Here is an 18,433-nt window from a genome sequence, read left to right on the forward strand (position 1 = left end):
AACTGTTCAGACCCTGTGGAGTATGATTCCAACCTTAATGTAGAAGATGATCAATTTTTTCTGGTAAAAACGTTCTTGAGAAACAGGGAGGAACATTCTGGAAGGAGGGATCCCTCTTCTGTATTCCTTCTCCAGGTTTCTTCACCCTTAGATTCTGGGTCCTTTCTCGATCGAAGGCTATGGGCTCGGGTAAATGTTGTATCATATTTTGCCTGTGAAGCCCTTTTAGAGTGTAACTGTGTAACTGTGTAACTGTAAGTGCTGTACAATTTAGTTTGACTTGACTTGAGGTCTACAGTTTCCTTCACACATTTCCGTTTTACCGAAGACCTCACCCCCTTTGATGACTAAAACAATCTAGGTCACCAGAACTCAAAAACGACACGACAGGATTTGCTAGCCGTTAGCCACTAGCTGTTAGCCGTGAGCCGCCAGTGTGAGAAAAAACCAACCCCATCCCTCAAGTCTCTCTCCTCCTCCTCCACCATGAGCTGATAATCAGGGTTAAAGATAGCTACAGGCCAGCGCAGAGCTTTCTAAAAGGGGACAGGCACACAGTGAGACTCAGCATGTCCTTGTCCCTCCTCCTCCTCTTCACACCTGGACGCCGGGTGCTGGTGCGATTCCCCCGGGGCCCAAAGGAAGACACGACGAACCGGGAGGATGCCACCTGGGCTTTCGTCGTTTGCTGGAGTTTTTTTAAACAGAGAAACTCAGTTTAGTTTCATGTCCCTTAACAAGCAAAACGAAAACACACCCACACACACAGCAGACAACAGCCAATCGACAGAAGCAGGACATTTAATGATTCAATAAAGTTAAGAAACAATAATTGAACTTTGAACTCTATGCATGTTAGGGGGCTGAATCCTCAACGCCCACAGCCTACCTCTGGGCCTCCCTAAGCAGGTTGCCCCCTTACCCCTACCGATGACATGGATCTGACTTCACCGTGGGGCAATTTGGATACAAACCTCGGCTAAAATAGTATTACATTCTCCAAAAGCGACAGTATTCATATATGTGTGTATTAGGGTAGGAAATCTGCAGTAAACATTACGAACCTGTGATACAATGCAGAAATATAGCACTGCAATATAGTAGTGATTCTTTGGTTATTATTTTACTGGGTGTAGTGCTGGGATTCGGCTTCTACGGCTCAGCCTGTATCATCTTAATGAATAAGGCCGAACAGAACAGAATGTAGGTGATAGCAAAGTGACTATTTAAAACTATTTAGCCAGAACTGCAGAAACAAAAAAATACAGATCCTTCCATGACACGACTGTTCCACCGTGCCTGTAGCACGTCCGCAATACGTCTGTGGTCTCGTGACGTACTCATGACAAGTTACCACCACAGGACACAACAGGAACATGACTCAACCAATCAGGGCCCCCGGGTCTCCACACTCATGGGATTCATGTCCAGCACCGTCTCACAAGGGCCCTCAGCGGGGCTGTAGCTGGGGCCCATCGTCGCATCCAGCTTCCTCTCCACTACGCACGCGTCTGGTGGTCCCACGTGAGCTCGTAAAAAACCTTCGCTTCGCCGTGAGCTATTTCATCCTGAAGGATCCCCTTCTTACGTATCACGATACAGAAAGGGTTGCTGTTGTATTTATATATACTGTGTTCGGTTATATACTCTATTGTTTTTGTTTCTTTGTTGATTCTATGCTCGAGTTCTCAAGAATAGCAGCTTCTATGCCTATCTCTCTATGTATGTATGTATGTATGTATGTATGTATGTATGTATGTATGTATGTATGTATGTATGTATGTATGTATGTATGTATGTATGTATGTATGTATGTATGTATGTATGTATGCATGTATCTGTCTTTCCGTCTGTCTGTCCATCTATCTACCATCCCACATTTCCTGTCTTGGATAATGCAGTACCATTATACCTATCTGTCCGTCTATCTGTCCATCAGGCCTGTGTTTATGATGTTCTTCCACGGATAGCTGTTAGCTTAGCGTAGCATCCTTTGCTCTAAATAAAGTGTTTGTTGGCATGGTTCCTCTTTACATCCACAGCAGGGCTGTGGCTCACAAACGACTGAAAAACAGAAAGGGCACGCAATAAGACCGAGCAGGCAAGCAGCACAGAATGTTCTCTGTGTATATAAATGCGGAGAGGCTAAAAGGCCAATGATATAACCTTAAATGGAACATTGTAAAAGGAGCTAAATTACAAAGGATCCATCGTGTTCGATGCCAGACTGTCAGACACGAAGCACTGCATGGACGGTCTCCAAAGAACCGTTAGACACCATTCAGCAGAACGGGATGAATCTGAAGCCATTACAGAGGCCGTTAAAACAGAAGAATTTAACTGGAAAATAAAACTATCGCTCCCTCATACATCTCTCTCTCTCTCGCTCTCTCTGTCTCTCTTTCTGCCTCTCTCTTTTTCTCTCTCTCTCTCTCTCTCTCTCTCTCTCTCTCTCTCTCTCCCCTTTAATGCTTTTTCTCCCCCTATCTCTGCAGTGAAATGTGAATACTCCAATAAAACGTAATCTTTCTATAACTTAAAGGTCATTTAGTTTTACATTGAAACAATGCAGTGTGACTATCCAGTGCATGAGCTAAATGTTGAACATGTTAACATATGGGTGATATCTGATCGTTCCTGTGGTTCTAACTGTAAGGTTTCAGAAGGCACGACGTGTCCCTTATCCACCGTGTGTGTAAACTCTACGTATCATCACGCTAAGTCAGTCCAGGTCGCCCGGGCCTCCAGCCTCTAAACCTTCCCTCACCGCAGGGTACGTTCAACCATCTCTGATGCCGCAGACGTCTCCATCTCTGATGCCGCAGACCACCATGGCTATTGATCCTCACATTATGGCGTCAGGCCCCAGGCACAGGAGAATACCTGAGCCAACGTAGTGTAGTTAGATTAGCGACACTAGCATCACCTCCATCTTGTTCGACCCCGCCCCCCCCCTCCCCCCGTCACCCGAGAGGGACGTTGCCAACCAATGAGCCGCCGGAGTCACCGCGGTAGCCACGGCGTCGGCCAATTAGGGAGTCGCTAATATAAAAAACAAACAGTGAGGCAGCTGCTGTCTGTTCCGTCAGGCTGGTCAGGTGTGTTACCTGGCGTCATGACAACAGTGTCTCCACCTTGGTAAGAGGGGGGGGGGGGGGGGGGGGGGGGGTGGACATCCGTTTGCAGAGGGGAGAGAGTGAGAAAGAGAGAGAGAGAGAGAGAGAGAGAGAGAGGGGGGGGAGAGAGCGAGAAAGAGAGAGAGAGAGAGAAAGAGAGAGAGAGAGAGAAAGAGAGAGAGAGAGAGAGAAAAAAAAGAGAGAGCGGCAGAAAGAGAGACAGAGAGAGCGAGAAAGAGAGAGAGGTAGAGAGAGAGAGAGTGCGGCAGAGAGAGAGAGACAGAGAGAGAGAGGGAGATAGAGAGAGCAGTAACTAGACACCTGAGTGTGTTGTGTGAATGTGGCCCACAGGTAACAGGTTAGAGCAGGCTCAAAGGAGATGGGCAGTGAGGGTGGAGGGTAGCAGGTGGGTGCTGTGGGTGGAGGGTAGCAGGTGGGGGTAGGTGGGGGTGGGGCTGGGGGTGGGGTTGGCTACGGGGGAGATGGTAAGTGCGTCACATTTCTTTGGATTTTGGGGAATTATTTTGCCCGGTCGATTCAGAGAGGGATGGCGATATAGAGATTAAAGAGAGATTGTGCCTACGAGAGAGTGATGGCGACTTGGAGAAGTTAAACAGCAATAGAGAGGAGAGAGAGGAGAGAGGAATACAGAGCGAGAGCAAGAGAGCGGGAGAGAGAGAGACAGAAATACAGAGAGAGCAAGAGAGTGGGAGAGAGAGGGAAAGGGGAGAGAGAGAGACAGAAATACAGAGAGAGCAAGAGAGTGGGAGAGAGAGGGAAAGGGGAGAGAGAGGGAGAGATAGGGAGCAATACGGGGAGAGAGCAAAAGAGCAGGAGAGAGAGGGAGCAGGGAGAGAAAGAGAGTGAGAAAGAGCAATACAGAGAGGGAGCAAGAGAGAGAGAGAGAGAAAGAGAAAGAGAGAGGGAGAGAGAGGGAGAAAGAGAGAGAGCAGGAAGCAGACACACACACAGGGGAAAAGTGTAAGCGAGGGATCCGATTGGCTGCTGGATTGTTGTGGACTTTTCCAGAGCTGCCGTGCTGCAGCCCTGAGCGAGCGGAGAGGAGGAGGAGGAGGAGAACAGAGAACACGCACCACCGAAGAGGACATCTTCCTGCACCTCCTTCGTCGTGCACACCAGGCACGTCTGGCACCCGCCGACGACAACCGACCCCTTCTGGGACAGCAGCGCGACACACGGCGACGCGAGGAACCGGGGACTACGCCACAGACAGACACGTCCCCAGCAACAGGTCCTCGCAGGGTGCCCGGAGGCATCATGAAGACCGGGAAGAGATCCTTCATAGGTAGGTTTGGGATGTGATCCATGGCTGGTGTTTGGACTTCCTATTGATGGTGTTGTTGATGATCGAGGTGTTGTGGTCTTGTGCTCATGTCGTATTTACTAAGATGATTGGCTGTTGGCTGTCTCTCTCTCTATATCTCTCTCTCTCTCCCACTCTCTCCTTCGCCTTTCCCTCTCTCTCGTTCTCTCTCTATGACCGATCAAATTGGTGCTGTTTAATGCGGTTAGCTTCCATTTCGTGTCCACCCCATCAATCTGATCTCATATAATCGACAAAGCCCTGGTGAACATCTCTCTCCTGTGTCGACACTGAGCTTCTTGGTGAATTTCGCTCCCTCCTGACGTCCAGGTTACCATCGCCAACACATCTCTCTGTATTCATTACCCGGGCCAGTCACCCTGCCTTAACCAGGCACTGGCTGTTTGGTGAGGGCCGGTGTTTCAGCAGGTGTGAGCTGTGGGGCTGTTCTGGCACACCACAGTGTTGTGATACTCTGAAATAATGATCTGTAATGACTTGGCGTCCATCCCGTAGAGCGGTGGTTCTCAGCACCGGCTGCCTGGAGGCGAGACTAGGTGTGCCGATAAATATGCAACCCAGACACAGGCTACGGATGTAATTGGTCTTATTTGGGATCCGCTTTGTTAAGGAAGAATCACTCGGCGTAATGGAAGTTCTCGCGATTGGGTCTTGAATTTCTGGGTGGAGATCGCATTGTTGCTTGGCACCTCAAAGTAGAGTCGGACAGAAACAAGCCGGTTTCAGGAGAGGATCAGATCCTCTGACACTGTGTGGGGAACGGGGGCCGCCTCTGTTTGTTTTCGCTTCCTCAATCTTTCGACCAATCAGGTTATGCGGTGGAGCGGTGATGTGTAGGCGTGCGTTACACATAGAGAGATTCCCTCCTGGAAACAAACCTGACCACAGGGTGACCGGGGCTTGGCTTGATGATGAATACAACGCCAGGAAAGATGCACCAGCCAACTTCCCCTTTCCCAGTCCCTCCCACACACACACTCACATACACAAATATTCCACCGCCAAATACACAGATTTGCTTATTTGGTTTCCATCAGCAACACAATGTATCTAAAGGGACAAGCGAGAGGGAAGCTATGGGTGATCGCTGGCCTCATCCAGGCCAGATACTCCACCGTCTGTATTAGTAGTAATTCTCATTAATTAAGATTACGTACTTCCTTAATCCCAGACATGGAATTAAATTGAGGGGGTAGTAGTGTATTATTTCAGTAGGGCTGAGCGACATAGTACTACAATACAATAGTACCTCAGTATTAGAGTAGCTACTGTGCCACCATACTAGAGTGCCACAGTACCTCAGTACTAGAGCGGCTTCTGTATTATCTGCAGTACTCAACAATAAAGTACCACAGTACCTCAGTACTAGAGCCGCTTCTGTAGTATCTGTACTGTACTCAGTACTCAGTACTAGAGTACCATAGTACCACAGTACTGGAGTCGCTTCTGTACCTCCATACTAGAGTACCTTCCAGACCGTTGTCTTCCAGAAATGTTCCTTGCCTCGTACACCGGCTTCTCGTGACCAGAACCATGCATGGCCGACCAGGTCGACGGACCCAAACATCACGAGAACGGAGTCCCGCGCCAGCCCTGAGCTGACCAATTGGAGCAGCCGTAGCAGGTCTGCAGGGCGTACGGTTCTTTCTTCTGCGTTCATGCCTCATGTCACACACCACTGGTCCGTGTCCGGGGAGCCGTGTGAGGCACAGGGATGAAGAGATTGGACCACGGCGTCAATGGCGGATAGCATGTGGTCAGCATGGCACGTTCAGGCCGTAGTGTATTGTAACACCGCTGCCATGTCACCGATGAGATGGTGGGATAGGGTGGGGTGGTCGTGTTGTGTTTCAACACTACCCCCCATCATGGAGAGAACCAGGTCAGTTCAGCAAAAGGAGTGATTCAGCAGTCGTGTTTTGGGTTTGGTGTCAAAACCTTCCTGTACCGATATCAAATGAACACTGTTTTCTATTATTTCAGGCAGAGCAATTTCTAAAGGAACAAACCCCCTCACCCCAGGGATTAATAAAGATAGTAACCTGAATCTGAAATCACATGAACTTCTTGAAACTTCTGTGCTTGTACAATTCAGGAGACAGAGAGAGAGAAACATAAGCAGGGTGTAACTCTATTCCCTTGCATGTAAAAACCTCCCAAAACACAAGGGCCTTGAATGCAGGGCTGCGCTAAGTCCTGTGTGAACCGTTGGTCCTCTAAGGTCTGGGGGTCTCTGCTCTCTGTGGAGGGCTCCCCAAGGGTCCTTCTGGGCAGCTCAGCAGGTCAACCAGCCGAGGCAGGGGATCAACACACCGGGGCCAAAAACAAGAAGACCTGGCCGGGTGCTAGTGGAAGAAGTCCTGAGAATGAATAATAGAAGGAAACACGAGGAGAAGAGTCGGAAAAAGCAACTTAACTGGAGGTTTTGGTCAAGACTTCTAAGGTGTCTCTTGTGAAGGTTCTTGGTGTGAGGTAGACCCTTTTATCTTAGGTACAGTGAATTGATTTTAGATAAATGTCCTCGAGGAGTGAGTAGGGGTTGGAGTGTTTTGCCCGAGGATGCCTCCAGGTACACTGCAGACATGCCGGGATTGAATCCAAAACCTTTAGTCTGGGAGCCCTAACCACTATTAAAGCCTGCTACGTCTCTGAGTCAGAGATGCCACGCATCAACAAGACACACATGGTTGCGTAGGGGGGTGCAGCTGAGTCCTTGGTTACTCCTCCGAGCGAGTCACTAATTAGCACTCTCTCAAACACACACACACACACACGCTCAGACACATCTGCGGGAGCCAAGTCTCAATTGCTGTTACCTAAGGCTCTAACAATTGATCATCAAGGACATTTGGTTCGCCTGCATGGGTTACTCATCCACTCTTTTGTGCTCTCAACACACACACACACACACACACACACACACACACACACACACACACAAAGACAAACACACACACACACACACAAAAAAAAACACACACAGACACACACACACACACAGACAAACACACACACACCAGCCCCCTCCCTCTCGAGACCTTCAACAGTTACGGCATCAATGGGCACCACAGACAGACACACGATACATGCCAGCCCCTGGACCACGAAGCTCTGAATAAAGGAAACAGAGCAAGGTTGGATGATGGATGAGTGGTGAGCGTAGGGGGGGCTGGAGCAGGCAGGTATACGAGGGGTCGAGGGGCGCTGTTGGGGTAGGGTGGAGGTTAAGGGAGGGGCGGGGGCAGTGTAGCAGCGAGGGTATTGGGTAACTCCCAGATGAACAGATACTGTTTTCAATCCCTAAGGGTTTCACAAATAGGCTCCCTTGGGTAAGATGCCTTAAAGCACCTACCTGCCTATTCAGTCCCCAGTGACAAGTATCTGAATTTGATATTTTGAATATAAAGATTGTGTCGTTTTGTAGCCAAAAGATACTGGGTTTGATTGCCATTGCCTGCAGAAACCCTTTTAGGCCTTTTTAAGCGAGGTGACCTAACTCTCTACCTGCTTCTTAAGGATTGGCCATCTGCCATACCGCTCATGGCCAGACATGTCTTTAATGAAACAACGAAACAACAGTCTTTTCTAATTAATACTTTTTTGTATGACCGGCCCATAAACAGGGAGATCGGCTTATTTTATTTTCTCTTAATTTATACTTCACTGGCCCAATAACCCTTCCCATTTAGGATCAGTTCCTTCATTAAACAGTGCATCTGCAAGAAAAGGTATCAAAACGGATAGGGGAAAAGGGAGGCTGATTCTGAAAATACCTTTGTTTAAATTGTCTCCTAAATAATTTTGTGGTGGGGGTAAGAAATTGTAGTGTGTTAGAAATAGCTCCCAGTCGAAAGGTTCTGAACTCGAACCCCTGCCTGCTCCTCAATGACTGCCATGCATCTGTATTTACTGCAAGTCCCTTTGGATAGAAGTGCCAGACCCTCTCAAGATCAAAACATCCCAGAATAAACACACACACAGTGGTGGTTGTCAAAGCAACGCCGAATCTGGGAAGGGGCCGCCGGGTCGCTGGTGGAGGTTTTACCGGCACTGCTGGAGTGGATATGGTGACTCATCATGGGAGTTGTTTTAATCAACGGGGGTGCAGCCTCCACCGTGTTCGTCCCTGGCATCGATCCCACGGGCCGGCGGAAGGGCAGCCCGCCAAAAACAATGAGTTCTAATCGATCATGTTGTTTCACCGGCACGGAGCTGTCGTTTGAGAACAGGTCAAAGGCGGTTGCAGCACTTGTGAGTCGGGACTTCAAACCATCTCGGGTTTCAAACCAGCAGATGCGACCTAAATGGATGTTTGGTTATCTGGACCAAGAAGCAGGCTTCTTATGGATTGGTCTGATCAACTTGCACGGCTATTTTTATCAAATAATTTATTCGTGTTTCAATCCATGTGCAGCAGATGCCGCAAAAGAGTCATATTTTCCCCATAACAGATGCCTGTGTCTTGACTCATAGCAAAATATTCAGGAAGCAGAAACACGACCAGTCGTAACCATCAGGTCGGATCAGTTCTGCTGAAACCAGCCAAAAACTATTCAAATAATCACAAACAAACCGAGTGCCACTGGCAGGAACTCCCCCCCCACAATCTGACCTTATAAAAACTTTTTGTGTGAACAATAACATTTCAGGACAGCAAGCTGGTAAAAGTGGCCGCCTGATTCAGAGAGCCCGTTGGTTCCACAGCGGCCTGAGCCACCGCTCAGTCACTAAGGGCTCATTGCCAACCGGTGGGCTGAGGGAATGTGCTTTCTTCACGTCTTCCTCTTAGCTCTGAGGAAGAAGAAGAAGAAGTAGCGACCGCAGCACACCTCGGCCGGGCTGGGTCCATGCCAGTGAGGTGATGATGCAAGTCACATGGCGTCCGTCTGACATGTGAGCCGCTATGAAAGAGCCCCTGTTTGGCCCCAAGCCCTTCTCTCTCTGACGACGATGCCGGTGTGAGTGAGTTAAAGTTGTGACAGTGTGGACGGTCAGGGAGAGAGAGGACTTCTTTGTTGTCGATATTATAAGGCCCACGGCCATTCATTCGTCTGGTTAATGGGGGACGTCTCTTTTTGTAGTGATGATGTAGAATAAGGCTAAGTGGACCACAGCTGGTGCTCACGGGGGCTGGCTGTTAGGCTTAATGCTCAACATGAACATGAAGCCATATATAGCGCTATAGGTCAATTTATAGTTTCGGCCATGACCTCTCCCAACTGAAACTATTGGTGTTGACCTGGAAACATTTGGACTTATGGTTGGTCACAGGTCAAATACTGTAATGTTTCACATTTACTGAACATTTACGTGTCATTCCCTTGTGGAAGATTGTAAACGGGTAATTAATAGCTTCTATGTTAACACACTAGAGATGCATGCAAATAAATATCACTCGCACCTACGAAAAAAAAACGTGTATTTTGTAATATTAGCATTTTTTCCGTAAGATGTATAGTCTACAGTTGATCTATTATATGAACAGTAAATAAACAGATACAAATCTTCCGGTGGGGTTTTTCATTAAACGAATGGCTTCTCGACTCTCGTATGCATCTTTCCACTCCGATCTGCGGGTTGTCTCGCGTCACCGCTCGCCACCACGCAGGCGCACGGCGGAAGCCAGTGAAGGAATCCCGTCCCGTGACATCACATTCGGCAGGCGTTGCCCCTGGTTACGAGTGATGTCAACGCAGTGTTTCAGCCCCCTCGGACCCGCCCACTCCGGTGTACCACGTGCTCCGTATATAACAGCCCGTCCGCCTTCTCTAGTGGGCACTGCAGCGGTATTCCCAACTCGACGTCAGACCGCGCTCATTGGGGGACCATTACGGGTGACCAAAACAAGGATTACATCTTCCATTCGGATACATCCATTATTTTTTTAATTGTCTAAACATGGCAGTGACCGAGGCGAGCTGTGACTTGACTTACTGCAAGATGAGGGGTTTTGCATCCGTACTTACTGGTGAGCTATATCCATGACATCGCGACTGGTATAGTTGTGAATGAGCGGCCGTGTGTGTGTGTGTGTGTGTGTGTGTGTGTGTGTGTGTGTGTGTGTGTGTGTGTGTGTGTGAGTGTGTGTGTGTGCGTGCGTGTGTGTGTGTGTGATCATGAATGAGTATTCCGCTGTTTCGGGTTTTATTTCAGGGTTTCATAAAGCGCGGTGACAGAGGGGATGTTGAAACGGAACCGCAATACCTAACGGCACCGATTCTGTTTGATTGCCATTTGACATCCCTTATAGGGTTTTCGTTCATAAAAAAAAATACTAAATCGTCAAAATTGTCAACGGAACAAAAGCGTTTAATAATAATCGACTAATTCAGTGTGACTATGTTAGCATGCCAGGAAAAAATCCTTAAAGACTGGCACGTTCAACGGTGATAGTGGCTAAATGAATGTTTGCGTAACCGCTCCGCGGCCCATGCGCAAATGTAACGCAGCGGCACATAACGCTCTGAGATATTATACATTATGGGTTGCTCAACGTCCCCATAGGCGTGTTTGGGCTATTTACCTTGCTGCTATAATGACCCTGTGTTCCGCACCGCACTGAGCAAGCAGTGCGTGCCTTGACAAGCCACCGTATTGACGAAGGTGTGTGTGCGTGTGTGTGTGTTTGCGCGCGTGTGTTCCCTTCTTTGCCCACAGCCTTCATTAAGGAGCGAAAGATGGGACTCAACGACTTCATCCAGAGGCTGGTCTCATCGCCACACATCTGCCAACAGTGAGTAGGCCTTCTCCTGCCAGCTATATTTACCATGGACCAGGATCCAGTCTGTAAAAAAAGAAAAAGTGGACTGAATAAGCTAATGTCCGTGCGCTGACACGGAGGGCGTTATTGCACACCGTGCTTTTATAGTTGTGTTTGCTCAGTGCGGGTACGTTGTGTATGCACAGTGGTCCCCGTTGCACGTTTGGCTGCACATTATTCCCAGAAACCAAGCTCCTTATCGCGTCTCCGAGAAGGTGAAGAAAGCATTAAGGGAACCAGGAATAGCCGCTTTCATGACGAACTCCTCCTCTGGCTCACTTGCGCCTAATCACCTTTTCTGCAGCCTAAATCCCCTCTGTCCTCGAGACGGGAATAAACCTGTAATTAAATTATTACCGCGGGATCACTGCGTTATCCCGCGAGAGCGGTGACCTCTCCCACGCTCGCAAGTGCGTTCGCATTGAACACCGACTAGGACACCCTCAACTCACACTATTCAGCATACCATAATAGTAACGATACAATTATAATAATAACAAGGTGATTATCTGTCTTTGTTGGTGTTTTGGTTCGGTCCACCCGAAAGCGTTCCCACGGCAGGTCCCCTTTATAAGCAGTGCGTCTGAGACGGGATAAGGACAGGTCCGTTCCCAGGCCGTGAGCCGGCTCATCCGCTGCAGTACATTCCAGGGGTTAATTCACTAAATAGGACGGGGGACTTTTCTTTAGATCATCAAGTCTGTTCCGCAGAACAGACGGCGTTTTAACTGTCAACGAGAAGCCAGGCCAAATGAAGTCCAGTCGTAACACATTCGGTGGTCAATTTATTTTAGCACACTGATACAAGTTTAATCTAAAAGTGTTCTCCCTCCCTTCCTATCTCCCATTCTCTCTCCCTTCTTTATCATTCTCCCCTTTCTCCGCCTCCCTCTTTATCATTCTCCCACTCTCCCTCCCTCTCTACCCCCCTCCCCCACCTTTCTCCCATCCCCTTATCTCCCTCCCTCTCTCCCACTCCTCTCTCTCCACCTATCTCTCCTGCCCCCTTATCTCCCCCTCTCTCTCCCTCCCTTCCTTTCTCCATCTATCTCTCTCCCGCCCCCTTATCCCGCCATCTCTCTCTCTCCTCCCTCTCTCTCTCTCTCCCACCCCCTGCAGTGCGGAAGTCAACAACTTCATGAAGATTGACGAGCACCCCAACGAGGACATCGAACAGGCCATCCTGAGAGACGGACAGGTGCGCTCTCCAACCCTTTCACCGTTCCCTCCTTTGGGAAACGTACACACGTGTTCTAATGTGTTCTAATGGGTCCTGTGTCCGTGTCCTCATATCATACGGTTGCTTTCTTTCAGTTGTACCTGACCTCAAGGACCTCGCTGGCTGAGGAGACTCAGTAAGTGCTATTGTAACCTCCATTTCTAAAGAGAAGGTTAGGTTAGGTTATTCATTCGAGAGGGGAAATGAATCAAGGAAATCTCTCTCTCTCTCTCTCTCACTCTCTCTCTCTCGCTCTATATATATATTATATATATATATATATATATATATATATAATATATAGGGGTCACAGAGCAGAGCAGTAATTAGAAAATGAAGAATAAATAAGAATATGCAATATCTGTGTGGTTTTGTGTTTGTGTGTGTGTGTGTGTGTGTGTGTGTGTGTGTGTGTGTGTGCATGTGTGCCTTTGTGTGTCTGTGCCTATGTGTTTTTACGTGTGCGTGTTTTTAACCTCATCCTAAACGCTCCGTGTTGTTCCTCAACAGGATCAAACCCTCCGATTTTGACTACCTAAAAATCATCGGCAAAGGCAGCTTCGGAAAGGTGAGTTTTTTCCCCAACTCACACTGCCTGAAGCCTCGACATCCCTTTATAGTCGTTGTGAGGTCGTCGCGGCTGGTAACATCTGCTCGCCAATGCTTACCCACCGACCTTCTGTCCATGTGTCAGGTTCTGCTAGCCAGGCACAAGGAGACGACCAACTACTACGCTGTCAAGGTGCTGCAGAAGAAGATCATCATGAAGAAGAAGGAGGTGAGAGTCTCTCCCCCTCCCTCTTACTCCTTCATCTTTCAAACACACATCTCTACAGGCCTGCCGATACTTGGACACATTCATACTAACCCAACTGAAGGGGAACGTATAATATAATAAACATATACATTTACATTATTGATTATGAATTGTTATCATATCGGTAGAACCTAATTACAATTTCAGATTAGTTAAGAACACCTGATTAGTATTCGACATGAACTCATAACTTGAGTATTGTATAGTTTGTCATCATATTATTTTCATATGCATACTTCCTGTATGGCCTGCTCAAATGTGTATCATAGCCATGTGTACACATCCTACCCTTTACTCATACCTGTACATCCTGCGTTGCAGCAAAGGCACATCATGGCTGAGCGCAGTGTGCTCATGAAGAACATCAAGCATCCCTTCCTGGTGGGCCTCCACTACTCCTTCCAGACCACAGACAAGCTCTACTTCGTCCTCGACTACGTCAACGGCGGAGAGGTAGGACCGGCGCCCTCTTCTGGTCCATGAAGGGACTCCCCGACCATATGTACACGAAATGAGCGGTTTTACTTGAAATACTTACTTATCATTTGATTTATTTCTTCGCCCCGTAGCTCTTCTACCATCTACAGAGGGAGAGGGTTTTCCTGGAGCCCCGAGCAAGGTTCTACGCGGCGGAAATTGCCAGCGCCCTCGGCTACCTGCACGCTTTGCACATCGTCTACAGGTGCGTTATGAGCCGGCCTACAGTGCCCTCTAGGGGACTTTTGAAAAAATGCAACTACATGCTACATTTGGTAATAGGACATTTGGAACGAAATCTATATCAATATGATATATTAATATCAAATATTAAATGGGAACGGATTATCAATCAATTGAATTAAATCAAATAATAATTTATTAATAATAATAATTAAATATACATTAAATTATATCATACAATTAAATTAAATTAAATTAAGAAAAGTAGGATGGATTAATCATTTTGTCTTTCGACCACAGGGACTTGAAGCCAGAGAACATACTGCTGGACTCCTCGGGTCATATCGTCCTCACAGACTTTGGACTCTGCAAAGAAGGTCTGGAGGACAACAGCACCACCTCCACCTTCTGTGGCACCCCGGAGGTAAAGACCACACACCACCGCCCTCCTTGACTCGCGCTAGTTAAAACATTGTTAAATAGTTAAGGACGATGACTCGGCCTGGCCAGAGCGGCTGTGTTGATGGTTCTGTATGTGTTGTCGTCGTTTGCAGTACCTGGCTTGTGTTGATGGTTCTGTTGTTGTCGTTTGCAGTACCTGGCTTGTGTTGACGGTTCTGTTGTTGTTGTTGTTGTTTGCAGTACCTGGCCCCTGAGGTGCTCCAGAAGCAGGCATACGACCGCACAGTGGACTGGTGGTGCCTTGGCTCCGTGCTATATGAGATGCTCTACGGCCTGGTGAGACACCTTACTCATCAGATTGATGTATTTAATCTCCTAAAACGTCTTTAGACAGAATCGCAATGCTTTGCATATGCCCTGGCTGCCATACGCTCACTCACAATAATGATGTTGTGATTTTAATGTTACACTATTAACCACGTTGTTGCCTCGTGGCAAAGTACATTCATATTATCGTCTTTTTTAAATGATAACCTTTTGAATTATTATAATCACTATATTTGGCCCTTGGTTTTTCCTGGAGCCATAAAGGGATCCAAACAGACTCAAGCATATTGATCCTTAAGTCTGTATGCTCCAGCACTCTGTTATAAAGAGGTTTCCGTACAGCGAAGGGAGGAGCTAACTGGTTGTTTTTGGGTTTCCTCAGCCGCCATTCTACAGCCGCAACACGGCCGAGATGTACCACAACATCCTGCACAAGGCCCCCGTGCTCAAGCCCAACGTGTCCAACTCTGGCCGGGAGCTTCTGGAAGGTCTGCTGCAGAAGGACCGCACCAAGAGGCTGGGCTCCAAGGACGACTTTGTGAGTCCACAACGTCCCTTTTAAAAGGCCCCCCGATCTGACCCTTTACGTTAGTGACATCACAAGTGGGACCGCTCAACCCAGACTTATTGTCGATGGGTCCGCTGGCCAGGCGACTCTGCCGAGAGTGTGCTCATTCAAGAATTAATGCACAAGACACTCCCACTGGTGATGTCACCACAGGGAAGGGATTTAAAGCTAGTTTGTGCGTTTATAACTGTGTGTTAAGTTTGTGTTCTGTGGCTGGTCTGACCGAGTGTGTGTGTGTGACCCCACAGCTGGAGCTTCAGCATCACTCCTTCTTCTCGCCCATCAACTGGGACGACCTGATGGCCAGGAAGATCACCCCTCCATTCATCCCCTCAGTGGTACGTCCTGACTCTTTTTGTACAATCACGATTTTAGTAGGGTTTTTAATCTCTTTATTTTTATAATACATAATTATAATTGAATACACAAAAAAAGTCAGGGTTCTCAACTGAAAGATAAAACGATGTCACAAGTGCTGATGTGCCCATGACAACACAAAAGAAGCACATCCGGTAAACAGCAGGTTTATTGTTTTTTTTCATAATGTTCACCAACAAATAGGATAGGGAACGACACGTAGCATAGGGCCACAGGTGGGAATCGAACCCGGGTCGCCACAAGGCGTGTGGCCTACACGGTTGGCGTAATAGCGGGTTGAGCCACTGATACATCCAGAGCCGGATGCATCGTTATGTCTTGAACCTGGACACTAACGGGTCATTCCTCCTCCACAGAGCGGCCCCACCGACCTGCGGCACTTTGACACCGAGTTCACCCACCTCCCTGTGAGCGGCTCCCTGCTCAACTCCGACAGCCTGGCCGTGACCAACAGCGTCCGGGAGGCGGCAGGCGCCTTCCCGGGCTTTTCGTACGGACCCCCGGTCGACCACCTCATGTGAGGCCTCCCACCTGACCACCTGTCCCCCCTAACTGCCACACTCCATCCATCCGTCCATCCCTGGCCCCTGCCCGAGTGCTGGAGACAGACTCAACGGCACGGCTCGACGCGGTGGGAACCACAACGTGGGCGAAGGGCCTGTGGGACATTCTGCATGGGGGGGTGCGGGTGTTGGTACGATCCCGTCGGACGTGGCTGATGCAGACAGACGCAGATCTCACAGGGGATCACCTTAATGAATAGGCGGGGATCGCTTGTCCTCCGTGATTGAATCCCCCATCAACCCCACAACATCCTGGACCACCCGAAAGGCCCGCGACTGACTTTGAAAAGGGTGCAAAGCTTAGAAACTAGAATGGGCGTTTATTTATTTTTTTATGACTGAAAGACTGAAAATAGCCTCTTTTGTTTTTTGCTGGTGGAGGCGACCGGAAGAGGAAGTGCCTGAGGTTCTAAAGGCAGTGTTGAAGGAACCCAAAGAGCAGTTTTTGACCCTCCCAGTGGGCATGGGGCGCATGTGACTGGCTCTGATATCATCACTGATGTTTTACTTGGTTTTATATTGCGAATGCTCTTGTTGCACTCGAGGAAAGGAGGGGTCAGTTCTCAGCTGCCACAGTAACGACAGCTGCGGGTCTTCCCGCCCCATAAGTGACGTCACTATTTTAGAACAAAATGGCATTCCACAGAAATGTAGTAGGTATACCCAACAATATGTGTCCTGTTCATTCCCTCCCAACGCTGACCATTCCTCGAGAGAACAAAAGAAGAGTGTGCTGTGTTAAACGAAAATGACATTGTTACCAAATTATTATTACGTTTAACCAACTGCAACCATTCACTGTTTACGTTTAAATACTCTGTACACACTGGTTCTTAACGTAATAGATAAATGTTGAAGAATGAATCCGGTCTAGGATGTACTATTTTCCTACATTTGACTTTTTACATCTTTTATTTTAATATGCAACGATGCAAACGTGTGTTGACCTAAACAGAGCTGTGTTTTCAGGCTTTCTGAAATCCCTTTCATATCAAAAGAGAATCAGTCGATTCAGCAATAACGTTGTAGTGTAACAAAACTAAAACAAAATGGATGCTCCCGCTCATCAGCCTCGTGTACATCGCCCTGGCCTCGCGGGTTCACATTCGTTTTCTCTCTGCAGATCGTTTCAAAATGCAAACTTGAATATCTGGATGGTCAAACGAGATAACCCGTTCCGCCCCTTCAGACCTGTCCTTATCTACCGTACTTATTGTCAATGAAGCATCCTTCACAGATACCTACGATTCTAGACGATAGCGAGTAACTGTGAATGTCTTGTGCCTGACCCATGAACATGTATAGCAACATGTGTGTACAACAAATAAAGCCCATATGTTAGCAACATATGATCTATACATGTAGAGCTACGTGTATAGTTCATATCGTCACCCTGTAGTCCTAACAGCTGCTCTTCTAGAAACGGATCTGGAGATAGTTCTGCTCCAGCAGCTTTTGTCCAGAACTAAAACGCGGAGCTGACACCAAAATCCATCACCACTATTACATGATTCATTCAAAGAAAATGTGCAATAATAGTAATAACAACTAGTGGAGATATAGGAAAAAAAAATCTTATCGGAGTGTAAATTATAATTTATAGAAATTAAATCATTGAGGTGTGTAGTATAAGGGGGTTAATATAAATACATTTTAGGTCCACCCATTTGTAAAAAAAAAAAAGTGTAAATATATATTTTAGTCTGGAAATATGAATGGCTACATAAAGAGGTTGTGCTTTTTTTACTGGGTACACGGCAGTCATGCATTTCTAGACAGTTCTTCCACATTTGGAGGCTTTACTGATCCTTTTCCTGCATTTTTGTTTCATGTATATTTATTCACACACAAGTGTATGTTTATTGTACCACAACTGTGTACACCTTGGGTAAATGTCCATGTTACATGAAAACAATATTTATCTGTTACCTATTCCAGCAGTGGTTAATAAATCTAATAAATCTAATGAAAAGACTCCGATTTTTCTTTGACATGAAAACATGTAGGCTTACACAGCATATCATGTTGTAAATTAAACCTCTGCATGTCCTATCTTCCCGTATAACATTTTGCCGTCTTTCATATAAACCCTACAAGGTATGCGCCATAGACGGGTGCTTGACTTATTATTCACAACAAAAACATAAAATTGATCAACCAAACATGGTCAATGAAGCGTAACTTCTAACCCAAGAATGGAGGGGCTTGAGTGCTAAAATAGAGACTGTACATCTGTTTGGATAATACAAAGGGAGTTAAGTTTATACGTTTTCTCACC

At 47.3% G+C, this 18,433-nt stretch overlaps 1 protein-coding gene across 2 annotated transcripts; it reads left to right on the top strand.

The window, feature by feature from the left end:
• Nucleotides 1-4,157: 4,157 nt before the first annotated feature.
• On the top strand, nucleotides 4,158-18,127 carry LOC307084987 (serine/threonine-protein kinase Sgk1). 2 transcript variants are annotated; one of them, XM_079749569.1, is made up of 13 exons: nucleotides 4,158-4,422; nucleotides 11,119-11,194; nucleotides 12,341-12,419; nucleotides 12,536-12,576; nucleotides 12,951-13,008; nucleotides 13,135-13,218; nucleotides 13,579-13,710; nucleotides 13,827-13,939; nucleotides 14,218-14,341; nucleotides 14,560-14,655; nucleotides 15,029-15,184; nucleotides 15,463-15,552; nucleotides 15,949-18,127. In XM_079749569.1, exons 1-13 carry the CDS (start codon nucleotides 4,395-4,397, stop codon nucleotides 16,111-16,113), a joined length of 1,242 nt encoding a protein of 413 aa, XP_079605695.1. In that variant the 5' UTR covers nucleotides 4,158-4,394; the 3' UTR covers nucleotides 16,114-18,127. The 2 variants fall into 2 exon arrangements, with proteins under 2 accessions (XP_079605695.1, XP_079605694.1); XM_079749568.1 differs by lacking the exon at nucleotides 4,158-4,422 and adding an exon at nucleotides 10,249-10,429.
• Nucleotides 18,128-18,433: the final 306 nt, after the last annotated feature.

This window comes from Pollachius pollachius, assembly GCF_949987615.1.
Source record: "Pollachius pollachius genome assembly, chromosome: 13".
NCBI lineage: Eukaryota > Metazoa > Chordata > Actinopteri > Gadiformes > Gadidae > Pollachius > Pollachius pollachius.

What these genes read in the sequence shown, in the direction of transcription:
- LOC307084987 (XM_079749568.1), top strand. Translation starts at nt 10,360, where the DNA reads ATGGCAGTGACCGAGGCGAGCTGTGACTTGACTTACTGCAAGATGAGG. An exon ending in ACTACGTCAACGGCGGAGAG is followed by an intron (nt 13,711 to 13,826) that starts GTAGGACCGGCG and finishes TTCGCCCCGTAG; the next exon opens with CTCTTCTACCATCTACAGAG. An exon ending in TGGGCTCCAAGGACGACTTT is followed by an intron (nt 15,185 to 15,462) that starts GTGAGTCCACAA and finishes GTGACCCCACAG; the next exon opens with CTGGAGCTTCAGCATCACTC.